Consider the following 15,116-nt stretch of genomic DNA (forward strand, 5'->3'; position numbering starts at 1 on the left):
AGCACGTGTCAGCGTGGTGCGGGTGAATGGGGGTGATCGAGGGGGGCGCCAGGCCGGTGGGTGTCACGGTGGGGTGGGAGGCGGCGGGAACGTGCGCGAGTGCAGAACTCCCCGCTCCAGCCCCGGCGTTGCCCTTTTAAGAGCTGAGCCGGAGCAGGGGAGGTGGTGCCGTTCCTGGAACAGCCAACAGAGAAGAGAGAGAGCGCGCGAGGGCGAGCGAGCCCCCTTCGCCCGGTGCCTGCGCGGCGGTTTCAAGCTCCCCCGCCCGAGCGCCGCTGCCGGGTTTGCGGCCGCTGCTCCGGGCCGGGGCCGGCGGGGTGGCCGTGGCGATGGGGCGCTGCGCCGGCCGCGCTCGCTGACGGGCGTGCACAGGCGAACCCGGCCGCAGCATGTACGCCAAGGGGAAGGGCTCCGCCGTGCCCTCGGACAGCCAGGCCCGGGAGAAGTGAGTCCGGCGTGGGCCGGCAGCGGGGGGCCGCGTGGGTCCCGTTCCCCGCCCCGGGGGGGCTCCACGCGGGACGCTTGCCGGGCGGGTCGGGCCGGAGTGGGGCCCGCACATGGGGGCGCAGCGGGCAGCCCCCGCTCCGCTCTGCCCGGGCTGGGGGCGGCGTGTGGCCCCCTGCGGGGCCGGGGCCGGGACCGGGACCGGGGCCGGGGCTGGGGACCGCCGCGGACGGGGAAACTCGGGGGCTGCAGCCGGCTCGAAGCGTCTCAACTTCGCCCCGCCAACTTTGCGCTCTTGGGGGGGCGCCGGGGCGCCCGGCGGGGGGAGCGGAGTCGGGGGCCGGAGCCGGACGGTCCCTGCGGGGACTCGGCTTGGGGTGCCCGGTGCGCGCTTGGCGGCTCTGAACGGGGCCGGGGCTCGGCTCGGAGAGCGGCTCCGCGGGCCCGGGGAGGCGGCGCCCAGCCCGGAGCCAGGCGGGGGGCTGCGAACGGCCGCCTCTTGGGTGACTTCCGCGGCTCGGCTCCCCGGGTCCCCTCCCCGCGAGGAGCGCCTGGCCCCGGCCGGGGCTGTGCCTGGGGTCTCCGGGAGCGGGGCGGGGGGTGTCAGGAGCCGGTCCCGCAATTCGCTGCTGGCCGGGGCTGAGGGCCAGGCGGGGCCCCTGTGCTGCTGCTGGTAGCAGGTGTTGATCCTGTCGGGGTGCCGGAGGAGCCAGTCCCAGCCCTGCTGGGATCTGGGCTAAGGGTCCTGGCCAGGAGGAAACCGCTGCTCTGCGCTTCTCAGCCCGCCTGGCCGCTGCCAGCCGGGGCAGCAGGTTGCCCCGTACCCCGTCCTGCGGCAGAGCTGTGGCTGGGCACGTGTGCAATGGGGGTACAGGGCAGTGGGGGGTGCTCAGTGTGATGGGGGGGTAAAAAGTGCCAGCTTAGCGGGTGTTGGGTCTGGGGGAGGTGCTAGGGTCTGGGGGAGGTGCAATGCCTCACCATGTGCAAACAGATTTTCCCCTGGGGGGCAGTTACTCTGTGGCGAGCCCCCCCCCCCAGCCTCTGCCCCGGGGCAGCTCCCAGTGGGGGCTTTGCGTCCGTGCCGCGGCCGGCCCATCACGGCCATCGTGCCTGACTGCAACAGGCCCTTTGGCTCCGTGCACAGCCTGAGCCCTTCGCTGTCAGGCAGACACGGGATCCCGCAGGGAGCGGAGGCTGAACCTCTTCCTACCGAGACTGGCACTGGGACCAGAGAGTGAGGAACCAGCCAGAGACCCTGGAGGGGATTGGTACCCCCCCCCCCCACGCCGGGCCCTTTCAGGGGGACTTGGGGTGATGTTTCAGCCACGGAAGGAAGACACCGCAGCCTTGGGACCAGACGGCCCCTGGGTGCCTGCCCCTGGAGCTTTCCCGGGTTGGTGGGCGTCAGTCGGGAGCACGGGGGTTCCCGCAGGAAGAGGCCTGTCTCCGCCAGTGGCTCTGTGTGTGTCTGATCCAGGGGCCAGAGGCTCATTCGCTGCTGCTGTGATGGGGCCAGGAAGGCTGCGGGTGCTGGGACAGAGGAGGGGGTGCACGGCTGGAGCGTTTGCTTTAGGAAACGTTGGGGCTGTTGCAGGAGCAGGGAAAAGGCTGGACAAGGGAACCCCAGGACCGAGCTGCTCCCCCCCGTGGTGCCAGGGCAGGTGCTGGTATTAGAACAGAGTCCGGACAGTTCCCCTCACTTTGATTCTGGGGCTGTCCTGGCTCAGAGCCTTGCCTCACCTCTCCTCTCCTGGGGGTACAGAGAGCAGAGCAGGCAGAGGAGCTGGGCCCGGGCTGAGTCACTCGCGTGAGCCTGATGCTCGACCTGCCTTTGGCGCCGGTCGGTCCCATTGAGGCAGCCGCGCTGACTCGGGATCCAGGTGAGCAGCATCTTAGTGGCTGCTGCGCTGTCACTCGCTCATTCATGAAAGCGGCTCCTTGAGAGCCGGAGACGCACCTCCTACAAACACAGCCGTCAGCGGGGGGGGCTCTTTGCCTGTCTGCGTCTGTCTGTCCATCTGCCTGCCCTGTGCTTGTCCGTTTGTCACCACCTCTCCCTGGCGGGTCAGTGCAAGACCCTATTCTGCCCCCTTTCCCCAGGCGATGCCAGGCCAGGGGGGCCGAGGGACCAGCCCCAGCCTGGCCCATTGAAATGTCCCTGACTTGTATCTGGAGCCCAGGGGAGAGGGTCTGTCCCGTGACATGACCATTCTGGGAGTTGGGGGGGATTGCCGGCTGGCTCAGCGGTGCTGGGGGTTGTGAGATGTGGGGGCCCAACTGGCTGGGGGGAGGGAATGGCTAGAAGAGTCAGTGACCTGCTCCAGGAGCCGCAGGGCCTGTGGTTCCAGGCCCTGGCCGGGTTTAGGAACTCAGGAGGGAGGGGGTGAGGCAGTCCGTGCACCCGGCTGGCTGGGCTCCGCACGGGGTGACTGCATTGGAGTCAGTGCAGCTACTCAAGCAAGTTTACTCACTGCAGGATTCGGGCCATCGTCTTCCTCTCGGGGGGGAGGGCCTGCTCCCCTCGCCCCCCCTGCAATTTGCTGGCTGGGAGCCCTGGTCTTCTTGTCTCTGGGCTGGAGTTTAGAGCTGGCTGGCTGTGTGTGGCCCATGCCAGCTGCTTCCAGGCTCCTGGACAGGGGCATCTGGACCCGCTCCCCCCCCCCCCCCGTGCAGTGCCCCTGCTGTGTCTGCGCTGGCACTGCCAGTGCTCCTGCCTGCCTGGTGAGGACAGCTGGTGCTGCTAGTTTAGGTCAGCCTGGCCCCGTGGGCACCTGGGTTGGGCAGAGCTGGGAGCTGCTGTGGAGGAGGAGGATGAGGATGAGGAGAGAGATGCCAGGGGCTTTGGGTGTCGTCTATCACCTTTCTGCTTTACCTGGCGTGGCAGGAGGAGAGTGAAGATCTGGGGGGGAGGGGTGTTTCGTAGGGAAGGAGGCAGGAGCGGGTGGGGAGTGCTGCCCGTAGGGGGCCAGTCCCAACCAGGCCCTGTGCTGATGATCGCCAGTGACTGTTCCTGTTGTTTTCTGGGCTCGGCTGGTGATGGCTGAGAAGCTGGGATCTCAGCTCCGACTCACTGGCATTGGTTTTCCTCCAACACGTGTGCACATAAGTTTGTTATTGTAGGGTTGCCAGTAAGGGCTGAGCCTGCATGCACTTCCTTGTCGTCGTAGCTGTCATAGGAGGACGAGGCCAGTGCACCTGTGACTGCATCTGTCTCCCAGCTGAGCTCTAAAGGGGGCACCTGATCCCTGGAGGCCAGGGCCAAGCAGGCATGGCAGAGGTGAGGGGGACCAGGGAGCTGTTGGGGAGACTGCGAAGTGAAGAATACGGTCGGTGAAGCCAGACTGGAGCTGGGGAACCTCTGGGGAGTTGCAGGAGCTAGTGCAGCCGCTCCTGGGAACGGAGGTGATTGCGCCTGGCTGCGGGAAGCCAAGCCTGAAACGGTGGAGCCGGGGCAGGGCTCCCTGGTGAATGGAGCCCGGTGGGGATGAAGCCCCCTTGCAGCAGGCTAGAGTGGGGGTCGCTGGGAGGAGCCCAGGGACTAGGGACTGGTGCTGGAGGGAGGATCCAGAGCAGGGGGTAGGACTTGCAGCAGGCAGCCCTGGCCTGGGGCTGGAGATGGGGCAGGGGGGAATTGAACCTGGGAGGGACGTCCTGGAGCAGGGGCAGAGAGGCTGGCAGGCGCCAGCTAGACATGGACCCTTAGGAGGCTGAGCTGGAAGAGAGGCCCCGGAGGGGGCATGGCAGCCTGTGGGGATACACTGCACTTGGGGGAGTGGGGACAACTGGCTTTGCCATGTGGGTTCTGTGGGTCAGCTCGGGGACTTGGGCCTCCCGGTGCTGGTGGGTTACTGCAGGGAGCCCTGGGCTGTTGGCTTTGGGGTCATTAGTTTTGCTTTAAGGAAAACTTTGCATTGGAGCGTTAGCACTGAAGTGCAAACACCTGCCAGCGAGCCAAACCCTGCCAGGAGATACAGGGCCAAGCCCGAGCCTTGCCTCGGGGAGGTGCTGCTCTCTGGAGTAGCAGGAGCAGGGAAGAGCCGGGCGGGGGGAAAGCTGGAGGGGGGGGGTTGTGCCACCATCCGAGATCTCTTGGAGACCCCAGAGCATTGCTCTGGGAATCTGCCCCATGTAGACTGTCTGGGACCCCCCTGCCCTCACCTGCCCAGGTTGTTCCAGTTGCATTCCCTCATGTGCCAGCCAGACCCCTCCTGCAGCCTTCCCTCTATGCAGAGGATGAGTGGGGGGGCTGCCTTCCTGGAAGGGGGGGCCTGCTCAGAAGATGGAGGATGGCAGTGGCAGCAGCACTTTCTCCAGTAACTTCTTCCTAGAGAGTTTGGCCTTTCGTGGAGTAAAGCAGGAGAGAGCGGGGAGCTCGGTGCCCATGGCTCCTTCGGCCCTGGGACTCTGCCCTGCCTGCCCACCGAGGTGCCCGTTCACTTTCGATGGGAGGCCAGTCGGGTTCCTCCTGTCCTGTTTGTGTGTCCCTGGTGCCGGGCGAAGGGACTGGGTCAGAGGGTGCTGCCAGCTGGTCGGAGATGTGGTTTGCATTGATTCTCTCCTCTGCAGCAAGAGGCTCCCGTGAGAAAGCCCAGAGCAGCGTCCCCATAGGGCCTGCCTGTCACTGGGGGGGCAGTGCGCCTGTCCCCATGCCTGGGGGGGCTGTGGAGCTGCTGATGTCAGACCGGCAGAGGTGGGGAATGGTGCCAGCCCCGGGGTCTGTGCCTGGGTGTGGGCACCGGCTCTGCAGGGGTTTGTCCGTTCCCGGCTGCTGCACCGGGAGAGGAGAAGATGACACGAGGGCCGAATTGTCTGCTGGCATCGCCCTGCCCACTGCTTGCACCAGCTGAGGATCTGGCCCAGGGAAGCAGGGGCTAGAGACATCCCTTCCAATGTCTCAGGGCAGTGCGGACTGGCGGTTCTCTGCAGGGCCTTGCCCAGAGTACTATGTGCTGCACAAACACGGAGAAAAAGGTCCAGCCCTGCCCTGAGTGTAGCGAAAATGCTTCAAATCAGGCTGTTGCAGATTGTGCCTCCCCGCCCCCAGACGTCTATCCTGGCGCCCATCACCATAGTATCTGGGCTCCTTCCATGTCCAGAGCCATAGCCGCGTCCCCAGGGGGCTCCATGGAGTGTCTGACCCCGTCCCTTCCGGGGAGGTTTGCGTCTGGCTGGCTGCTGTCAGAGGCTCTGTGTCCGGGGGCTGTCTGACTGGAAGGATGCACGTGTCCCTTGGGGGCTCCAAGAGGAAAGATTTGCAGAGACACTTCAGGCTACACTGGGTCCCCTCTACTTGGGTCTCAGGTGTCAGGCTTGCTCCCGGGCTCTGTGAGCCATAGTGTCCCAAACCAGGGTCCCAAGGGTCTCTGCCGTGCAGCCCGTGGCTCCCCCAACTCCAGAGGCCAGGCCTGTGCATCGGGGCATAGGGGGAAGGTGCTCCTGCTCCTCTCTCTCCTGGCCCAGACGTGGTCCATTCCCTTGAGGGCTTCTTGTCCCAGGAAGCCCTGTGCAAGTGACTGTGCCCAGAAGAGCAGTGCTGCCCAGCCCTGGGTGCTCTGGTAATGGCAGGGCCAGAGACCCCGTAACTGCCCACGGCACGTGCCAGGTAAACTGTGGCAGGGGGACTGGTTCGCAGGATGTGCTCCCTGTAGGAGTGCAGGGAGCTGGGTCCTGGGCTAGAAAACCATGCATCATCTGTTCCAGCTGGCACGCTCCCAGCTCGCAGCCCCTCAGCTCCTGCCCCCCACGCACACCCGGGATGCCCTGGCACCATGGTGCCATTGCTTGAGCTGCAGCATCAGGTTTGGGGCGCGGTGGAGCCTCCCTCCAATGCATTGAGCTGCTGTCACAGCCCTGCTGTTGCTAGCCGCGGGGCTGCGAGCCCCATAGCGACAGCTCAGAGGGAAGCAGGAGGGCCCTGGGAGAACCTGGCCGTGTGGCGATCCTGTCTGGGGTGCGGCTGTACTGCTGTCTGCAGCTAGCATAGAGGGCTGGGGGAGGGCCCAGGCTCTCCTGGCACCCAAGGTATCTGTACAACGCCTAGCGCCCGGGGGGGGGGCTGTAGCTGCTCCTCCCAGGGAGCCAAGCAGGACATCCCCAGCTCCCCACCCTCCCAGCTGGCTTCGATGCCAGCTCAGCCCTTGCCACATGCACGGCTCCCGTCAGGGTCTGCCACTGCCAGCAGTGGGGGGCTGCCCCCCTGCATTGGTGGGATGGTCCCATTTCCAACCCCCCACCCCTCCAGGGAAGCAGCTGGAGCAAACAGGTGCCCCAGCTCCTCTGCCATCCTGACTGTCTTTACCCTCACACGGAGGTTGCCTTGAGCCTGGCGTTCCTGCATCATCTGGCTTGTTCTAATCCTCTGCCCCCTGTGGCATTAAGTCCCGGCACTGGTAGAAGCGTGTGGTGGTGTTAACCCCCAGGGTGCTGGGCAGGAGCCGATGGAGCCAGCAGAGAGAGTGGAGATCTCCAGGCACGGCCCTCTGGCTGGGGTAACCCGGCTGGGTGCCCAGCTGGGCTGGGGCTGCTGGTGGTACCTATAATCATGGCTGCCAGGTATGCCGGGCGGGGGCCCTGGCAGGACTGCGGGAGCCCAGGGGGTCAGTGTGCAGAAAGCTCCCTCCCATGAGAGGATGAGCAGTGCCTGGCTGGGAGCGTCAGCTGGGCTGTGCTGTGGAGCCAGGATGGATGGACGGGGGGATTTTTGTGCAGGGCCTGACCTGGGCTGGGCTCTTCCCCTCTGGAGACCCACAGGTTATATCCTGAGCCTGGCTGGCTGCTAGCCATGACCGGGGGCGGGGGCCAGGCTGGGCACCTGGCCGATCCCAGGAAACTGTGCCCAGTGTCTGGTGCATCCCCAGCTAGCTGAGTGGGCAGGCGTGCCAGTGCTGCCCAGGCCACAGCTGTGTCCCACACCAAGTGGGCACTCGCTCAGCAGCGTGAGCGACCTGGGGTAATTCTGTGCCCTGGGGACGCTCCTATCTCCCCCTACTCTGGGCTGCTGCTCTCCAGCCGGCCCTGCTGCCTTTTGCTCCATGTGCCAGAGCAGGCTGGCTGGGCCCCTCGGACTCCTGCACCGATAACGCTTGTGGGGGGGCCCTGATGGGGGAGGTGGTTACTTGCGCAGAGCCGGAGCGGTTCTCTCTGAATCTGTCCAGTGCTGTGCTCTTCCCCATGGCATGTCTGTGTGCCCAGCGGGGCCCTGGTTGGAACTCGGCTCCTCCTGTGGCTAGGGCACCTTCCTGCCTGTGCCAGCCGCCAGCAGTGTAGGGGAGTGATGGCCGTGTCCCGTTCTGAGAGCTGTGGGGCTGAACTGCCTGGCTCAAGCCCTGGCACAGGGAAAGGCTCCTGGCTATGTGTTGGGTGGAGGTCCATTCCTGGCATAGGGGGGCAGGTTCTGTACCCCCTGTGCCCTCCCAAGGGGGCTGTGAGGACAGCAAGAGGCCCCTCCCCCTGTGTGTCTAGATGTCAGCCCCCCATCGAGTGCTGGTGGTGCAGGCTGGGCTGGGCTGAGGGATCTGAGCCCCCCAGTCTCATCACCCCATAGCCGGCTGCCCTTAGAACTGGTGCCCCGCCTGCTCCCCGTGGGCTCAGCAGTGCCCCGTGAGCCTGTTGTCCTGCACACTGGCTGCAGCCGCAGAGCTGGCTGCATCTCATGGGGATCCCGGGGAGTGCAGGGAGGATGTTGCATGGGTGGGGAAGTGGCTGAGTTTCCGCTCATCCCCCTGCTAATCCCCCCTCCTGCTCTTTCTCTGCATGGCCCTGTGGCTGGGCTGGCTGGGAACACCCCACCCGGCCGGACTCAGACCAGGGTTTGTGGAGCTGTTGCCAGGGCAGATGAGGTTTCACTGCCTGCGGCCCCTGGGGACCAAGCCCTGCATGGGACGCTCATTTATGGCTCCTGGTTTGTGTGGGAGCCGCCCTGGCTGCTTGGGGGGGGAAGGGGGCTGGCTCTGCAGCTGTGGGCGGGGGAGGCGCTCTCAGTCCCGGGGTTTAATTCTCGGTGCTCTAGGAAAGCTCCATATGCGCCTCTCATCATCCCCCTAATGTCCTTCCCAGCCCCGCGGCTCCTCCCTTGGGCTGGAGGGTCTGGCTGCCTGGGGGAGCAGGGGTACCCTGGATTCTGGCAAGCCCAGCGCGCTGGCCCCTCTGAACCAGCTCAGCAGCTGGGCCCTGCCCGGCTCCCTGTGTAAACCCGGCAGGGCTGCGGGGGAGGGATCAGCCCCTGCTCCCAGGTGACACTTCAGCACCCTGCCCTTGTGAGTCTGTGTGAACTGGCTGGTCTGGCCTGCTGGGGCCACATGGGGGTGCAACAGACCTTGCCCCCTTCCCTCCACTGATGGGGCGAGCGGGTATGGTGCGGAGAAGGGGCCAGCTGTGAGAACTGGGGCTTGTGGGTCACTACTGAGTGGGGGCAGCACTGGGGCAGGGGAAGGGAGGGAACCTGTCCCCAGGGAGCCAGATGAGAGGGGTTGTGGGTGAGGTGTGTGAAGGGGACAAGGTGCGGGGAGCACCGTGCACGTACCTCCCGCTCTGCAAGGCCTGCTGGGCTCCCTGCTGTGGCGGCTCAGCCCAGCCGTGCGGTGCCTTTGTCTGGGAGGCAGGTGGTGTTGACGCTCCGGATTTTCTTGCATTGTCGCAGCATTTCAACCTGCTCAGGATGTTCTGAATAATTGATGCTTTGCAGTGCTGGCAAATGGATGGGGAAGCAGGAGCCAGTGGCAGGGCTGGGCGGGCCCCATGATGCGGGACAGGGCAGTGCCCAAGGTGTAGGGGGACTGGGCGGAGCTGCCCCACTCTCCCTTGGACAGCCCTGTCAGGAAATGCATTTCCCCTGTGGTTCCAGCCGTGCCTTGTGCCCCAGGGGTCGTGGGGGGCTGCGTGGCTCGCTGTGAACTGTGCAGTGTCTCGTCCTGCTGGACCCATCTCCTCTCCCAGCCAGAGTCCTCAGGTGGGCTGGTCTGTTCCTGGATGCAGGCACTGGGCTGGTCAGGGCCTGTGGCAGACAGGGTGTGCCCAGGGGTGCTCCCTGTGTCACTTCCAGGGCACCGCATGGCACTGGGGGTGCCATGCTGGTTGCAGAATGAATACCCTGACCCCCAGGTGAATCCTGGGGGCACTGCCCCTCCTGCTGCAGCTGGGGTTACCCCCGGCCAGGTTTTTTCTGGATTTGCCAGTTGCCAGAAAAATAATTAATTTAATCTGCTGGGTTGGTGGTGGGTGGTTTTTTTTGAATATGGGTCTAACAATTTGCATCATCACCACTGGGGTAGCAAATGGTGACAGTTTCTGTGTCCAGCCAAAGATGCTGCAGCTTGAGATAACAGATCAAAACTGTTGCAAATACAGCAGCCGCCTGCCCACCAACGTGCCAGCGCCCCACGCGGGCGTGAGAGGGTTTGAGTCACACGGGGGAGGGGTTTGCGGAGTTGGTTGGGGGTGCAGCGGGCTTGGCTTGTGGGGAGAGTGTGTGCCTGACTTTTTGCATCTTAATGGTGGTAACCCAGCTGCAGCCCCCCCCATGCTCTGTGGGGCAAGAGTCGGGCACCCCTGGGGCACATGGGCTGGCACTGGTCTAGTCTGAGTCCTTTTTCCAATCCTCCCTGCTCCATGGAGCCTGGCATGACGCCAGCTGAGCTGAGCTGTCTGCTCTAGACACAGGTCCCAGCATGTCAGACTCTGCCCTGTGGACCTGGAGGGCGTGCAGTTCCCCTTGGCTTTAGCAGGGCCTGACAGGGATGGGCACTTGCTAGACTGACACTATGCTTGGTTCTGTGGGGCAGGGGGTACTTGGCTTCCTGCCCCAGCCCGGTGTGTGGCACAGCTGTCGTGTTCCACCCCAGAGGCAGCTGCCTGACCCACCGGCTCCCCCAATGGGAGGTGCTTGCTAATGCTAGATCTGGGCCTGGGGAGGAGCCTTTGTCTACATCCCTGTTCATGGCAAGGAGAGAAGGAAACCTCTCCCCATGGGGAATTTGGTGTTCAGGGGCTCCTGGAAGCACTGGCTACAGACTGCCAGGGCCTGCTCCCCACAGCCCCTGTCCTGCATGGGCAGAGCTGTGCCTGGGGGGTGGAGATAGCACAGTGGGGCTGACTGAGGCTGGTCAGTCTGGCTGTGAACATCTGGGCTGGGTGGGGGGACATTCCTGGGACTGAGGCGTCTCTCGTCTCGCGCAGGCTGGCGTTGTACGTGTACGAGTACCTGCTGCATGTGGGAGCCCAGAAATCGGCACAGACCTTCCTCTCAGAGGTAAGACTAGGGTGGCCATTGGCTGCCAGAGCTTTCGATTGGCCCTTTGTAGGGGGCAGTCCCAGGCTGGTGAGGTGCCCCAGGTGCATGGCTCCCAGCCAAGGGGGGCGGGGATACAGGGTCTGCAGCTGGGGCAGGGAGAGGGAGGCCCGAGTGTAGTGGGGATGGGTCCAGCGGAGGCTGCATCACCTGGGTGCTGCCACATCTGGTTCTGTGCCACTGCAGGGCATTGGGGCAGCCCTACTGCCCATGCGCTGGAGTGGATGGAGGGAAGGGCTGTAGGGCCAGGACGTTGGGTTGATTCCTGCATGTAAGGTCTTGGGGGCAAGGAGCCGGCTGCGGGGCTTCTCGGCTCTGGGGTGAAGGTGAGGGCCTGATGGAGCACATTGCTGAACCGGTGCCCCTCGATCCTGCCCTGCAGCCCCCACTGCTCTCCTGGGTGAGGCTGGCCCAGCGCACAGGCCCTAGGAGGGGGATGCTTGCAGGGACAGCACACCTTGGAGACCATCGGGGAGCTGGAAGTGTGCCCGGAGCCCTGACCCCTCTCCTCCCTCACCCTAGAATAACCCCTGCACTGAGTCACCCAGTGCAGGTAGCTTTCTGCACACCATGGCTGCAGGCTGGAGTTGGGGGGCCAGCAGACGGGAACGCTGCGGGGGGCAGGGCTGGAACGCTGCAGGGGTCTGTGCCTGCTGATGCTGCTGCATTTCCAGCTGGGGCCCCCTGTCCAGACACGGCTCGGGTGACCTGCCCCCTCTCTTGCAGATCCGATGGGAGAAGAACATCACGCTGGGGGAGCCCCCGGGGTTCCTGCACTCCTGGTGGTGGTAAGTGCCCTTCCCAGCTCGGGGGGATGGGGGGCACTGTTCCCTGGGCTACAGCCATGGGGTGGGTATGCAGTTCCCTGGATCAGCTGGGCTCTGCGTGGGGGGGATGGCCCCCTGCCCTCTCCTTGTCAGTGGAACAGGGGATGGGGGGTTGTTAGTGGAGTGGGGAGGGGGAAGGGCTGGTCCCCTCTCCCGCCAGGTCCTGTCCCTGCTGGCTATTCCCTCTGCCGCTGACACTCATCACCTCGAACCCCATAAAGCTGCTGCTCTGCTTTTCCCATCAGCCTGCGGGAGCAACTGGAATTTATTTTTGGTCCCCCCCCCCCCCTGCTTCCCGGAAACACCCCAGCTCCCCCGGCGCTGGGCCCCACCAAGCCCGGCTCACACATATGGAGACAATTTGGCTGGCCCCAAAAAGGCAGAAAGCACCATTCCTAGGCAGCCACGGGGCTTCATCCCGTTAGACCTGGGCCTGACCTACCCCCATGTTCTGGGACCAGCGGGATCCTCCCAAGTTCACGCAGCTCAGACAGAAGCGCGAAGGAGACCAGAGCCTGATGGACAAACCAGGCAGGATTGTGTCTTGTCCTGCACAGCTCCTCTGTTAAAGGGGGGTAGACTTAGGACTCCAGGGAGAGCTCACGTTCAGGGTTCATCTCTTTCCTTCCCCAGGAGCCTCACTGGGCTGGGTGTGGAGCCAGGTCTGGTTCTGGGCTGTTCTGATGGCCTAGGCTTGGTGGCACGGAGCTCCCATCCCCACCTGCTGAGCTGTCCACGCCCTGTCCTGCTTGTCTGCACCATGACAAAGTAGCCGCCAGATGCCCTGTGCCTGGCTCCACCAGCTGCAGGAGGCGTAATCTGTGCCTGGCCCACAAGGGAGGGCTGGCTCTGAGCTGCAGAGAGCTCTACAGCCCCACAGCTCTATGCTGGGACAGCCCAGCTGCATGGGGCTGGGATGCCTGCTGCAGCCTGGCATGGACTCCTGGGTCTGTGGGGAGTGCTGCCCCAGGGTGTGTCTGGCTGGGGGTGCTTATGGGAGGATGCAGGTGGGGAGGGGCTCCTGCCTCCCCCCTCGTGCCCCAGCTGGACGGGGTTATTCAGGGTCTTCTCTGTGCAGCCCAGCCAGCTGTCTCGTGCTTCAGAGCCTGCCCCCCCCCACATCCTCTGCTTGTGACATCACAGTAGTCCCCTTGGCAACCAGCCATGATGTCACAAAGAGAAGATGAAGGCCCAGGCATTCTAGGACACTGGCTGGAGAGCAGGGGTTGGGGGCTGTTCCTAGCTCCATGTCCTTTGCCCCCAGAGCTGCAGGGGAATAGGGCCCAGCTCCTGGAATGGGGTTGCTCGTGTTGGGTACCCACAGGAGATGCCTGGGGGGAGACTTGGGAACCTGAGTGTCCCCCTGCATGTATGCAAGGTGCTGTAATCTTTGCTCCTGTTCCTGGGGGCCGCTGGGGGTGAATGCAGCAGAACCGCTCCCACCCCATGGGACAGGCTGGTGAAAGGGCCCCAGAGCTCAGGAGAAAGCTGGGGTGCAGTGAGGCTGCCTGATCCACTGTTGCCTTTGTGCTCAGGGTGTCTGTCTATCCACAGTGCTGTGCCTCCATCCTGGGGGTGTGTCAGAGCCTGCTGAGCTCTGGACACCCCAGCCGTAGCATGTGCATGTGGGGCAGTCCCTGCACTGGGCCGGAGCGGAGGAAGGAGTCCAGGGCTGTTGGGGAGCTGTGATAGCCAGGGCAGGGTGTCCCAGAAGCAGCAGGGGGATCCCCTAGCAGCTGGGGTTGTGGTGGGGGGCAGAGGGCGGATGAGGCCATGGTCTGTTCCGATGCCGAGGGCTGTGGGGGGGTTTATGGCTGGATGGAGCAGCGTCGCTGGTGCCCGGCCTCCTGCAGGGGGCGCTGAGGCTGGCCAGACAAGGACTCCAGTATGGGTGCCCGGCCCGCTGCCCCATCTCCCCTGAGCCCAGCCTGGCCCTGGGGCACCCCTGGAGTGAGCGGAAGTTCAGGGCAGGTGGGGGGTGGATGAGAGAGGAGATGGTGACATCAGAGCACCCAGCCACTCACCACCTGGCTCCCCAGAGTATATTTGCATACCATCGTCCTATTGGTTGGAAATGCCAGGAGCAGCTGACAGCTATTGGTTTTTAAAGGGGCAGAGCTAGAAATATTCAGGGCTGGGCGAGTCCCGCCCCCGCGGGGCGAGGGGCCAGCGCTGCTGTTGGCCCAGTGGCTTCGACAGACCCGGTGCAGCCCCTGCATGGCACCAGGTTCTGTGGGCCATAAATAAAACCAGGGCCGACGGGGGAGAATCGCTGCCAGCTAACGTGGGGCAAAGCCCCCAGCCAGCAGCGGGGTGGAGGAGCAGGTCTCCAAATGGCCAGCTGCAGCTAGCGTGTAACTGGGGCTCCCCGAGCTTAGGCACATTGGCAGCCTGGCCCACCGGGGGAAGGGGTCAGTCTGGGAGTCGTGGTAGCAAGGTTCAGTCCTGGCTCGGCCCCCGACTTCCAACGTGTCCTTGGGCAGCCTTTCTGGGCATTGCCTCCTTGGCTGTAGAGTGAGCAGGATAAGCTCTGCCCTGAGCTCGCAGAGACCAGACCCATCCTGCCAATCTAGCTACAGGGCCTAGCAGCAGAGTGCACCCATGAGTGCCCCTGCCCCTCCTTCTGCCAGGGCCCTGGCAGCTGGGAACCAGGGGGGTGTTTGCCTGTCGGGACCTGATGTCCGTGTATTTACCTGCTTCCAATAAACTATTAGGCAATGGCTTATAGCAGGCATGGGGGCTGTGTGTGTGGGGGGCGATTGAGTTTAACCCTTGGGCTGCTGGAGTAGCTCCCCGGAAGGCCTTGCTGGTGTGTTATGCCATGGCCGAGCAGTGGAGCGAGACGTGAGTGAGGCTGGTGGCATGGCTGTGTGGCTCACCGGGGCTACACCATGCTGCCTGCAGAGCGTGAGCAGCCACGGGCAAGGGGGCTGCAGGCTCCCTTGGGGACTCGGAGATAGCTGAACCTCTTCCCAAGCCCTGGGCTGCCCAGAAACATGGACACACATGTTCCATCCACCCCACAGCCCCCTCCTATGTGCTTGTGTCACGGAGTGGGGAGGAGTCTGCGCCTTGCTCCCCCTACATCCTGTGATTTACTGTGACTCTCAGCCAGCCAGTAAAACAGGCTTATTAGACGACAGGAACACAGTGCCAAGCAGGACTTGTGGGTACAATCAGGACCCCCCGGCCAGGTCCCTCTAGGGGGCAAAGAGCTTAGACCCCAGACCTGGGGTTCCCTGCACCTTCCCAGCCAGCCCAGAACTGAAACCAAAAACCCCTCCAGCAGGCTCTCTCCCTTTGTCCAGTTTTCTGGGCAAAGGAGTCGACTTTCTCCACCCCCTCCTGGCTCAGGTTACAGGCACAGGTACCATCCCTCACCTAAAGTCACCCCCTGCTCTCCCATCCCCCATGCAGAGAGCCCCAGTAAAACTAAACGACATTCCCAGGTCAATCCACCCCACTCCCTACTGCATCACAGCTTGTCAGCCCAGTGCATGAACGAGCCTGTTTGGGGCAGGGTGGGCGCCAGCAGCAGGGCGGCTCTGGCCAGGTCCTGG

The 15,116-nt window shown here is 64.2% G+C and overlaps 1 protein-coding gene across 4 annotated transcripts in view; it reads left to right on the top strand.

Moving 5' to 3' along the window:
- Window positions 1–323: 323 nt before the first annotated feature.
- SSBP4 (single stranded DNA binding protein 4) overlaps window positions 324–15,116 on the top strand; it is a 46,962-nt gene continuing 32,169 nt past the window's right edge. For all 4 annotated transcript variants that reach the window (XM_030540170.1, XM_030540172.1, XM_030540173.1 and 1 more), the window contains exons 1-3: window positions 324–445; window positions 10,618–10,690; window positions 11,456–11,517. In XM_030540170.1, coding sequence (XP_030396030.1) covers window positions 390–445; window positions 10,618–10,690; window positions 11,456–11,517 — 191 coding nt within the window. In that variant the 5' untranslated portion in view covers window positions 324–389. The remainder of the gene's footprint in view (window positions 446–10,617; window positions 10,691–11,455; window positions 11,518–15,116) is intronic.

Source organism: Gopherus evgoodei, chromosome 22 (genome assembly GCF_007399415.2).
Source record: "Gopherus evgoodei ecotype Sinaloan lineage chromosome 22, rGopEvg1_v1.p, whole genome shotgun sequence".
Taxonomy (NCBI): domain Eukaryota; kingdom Metazoa; phylum Chordata; order Testudines; family Testudinidae; genus Gopherus; species Gopherus evgoodei.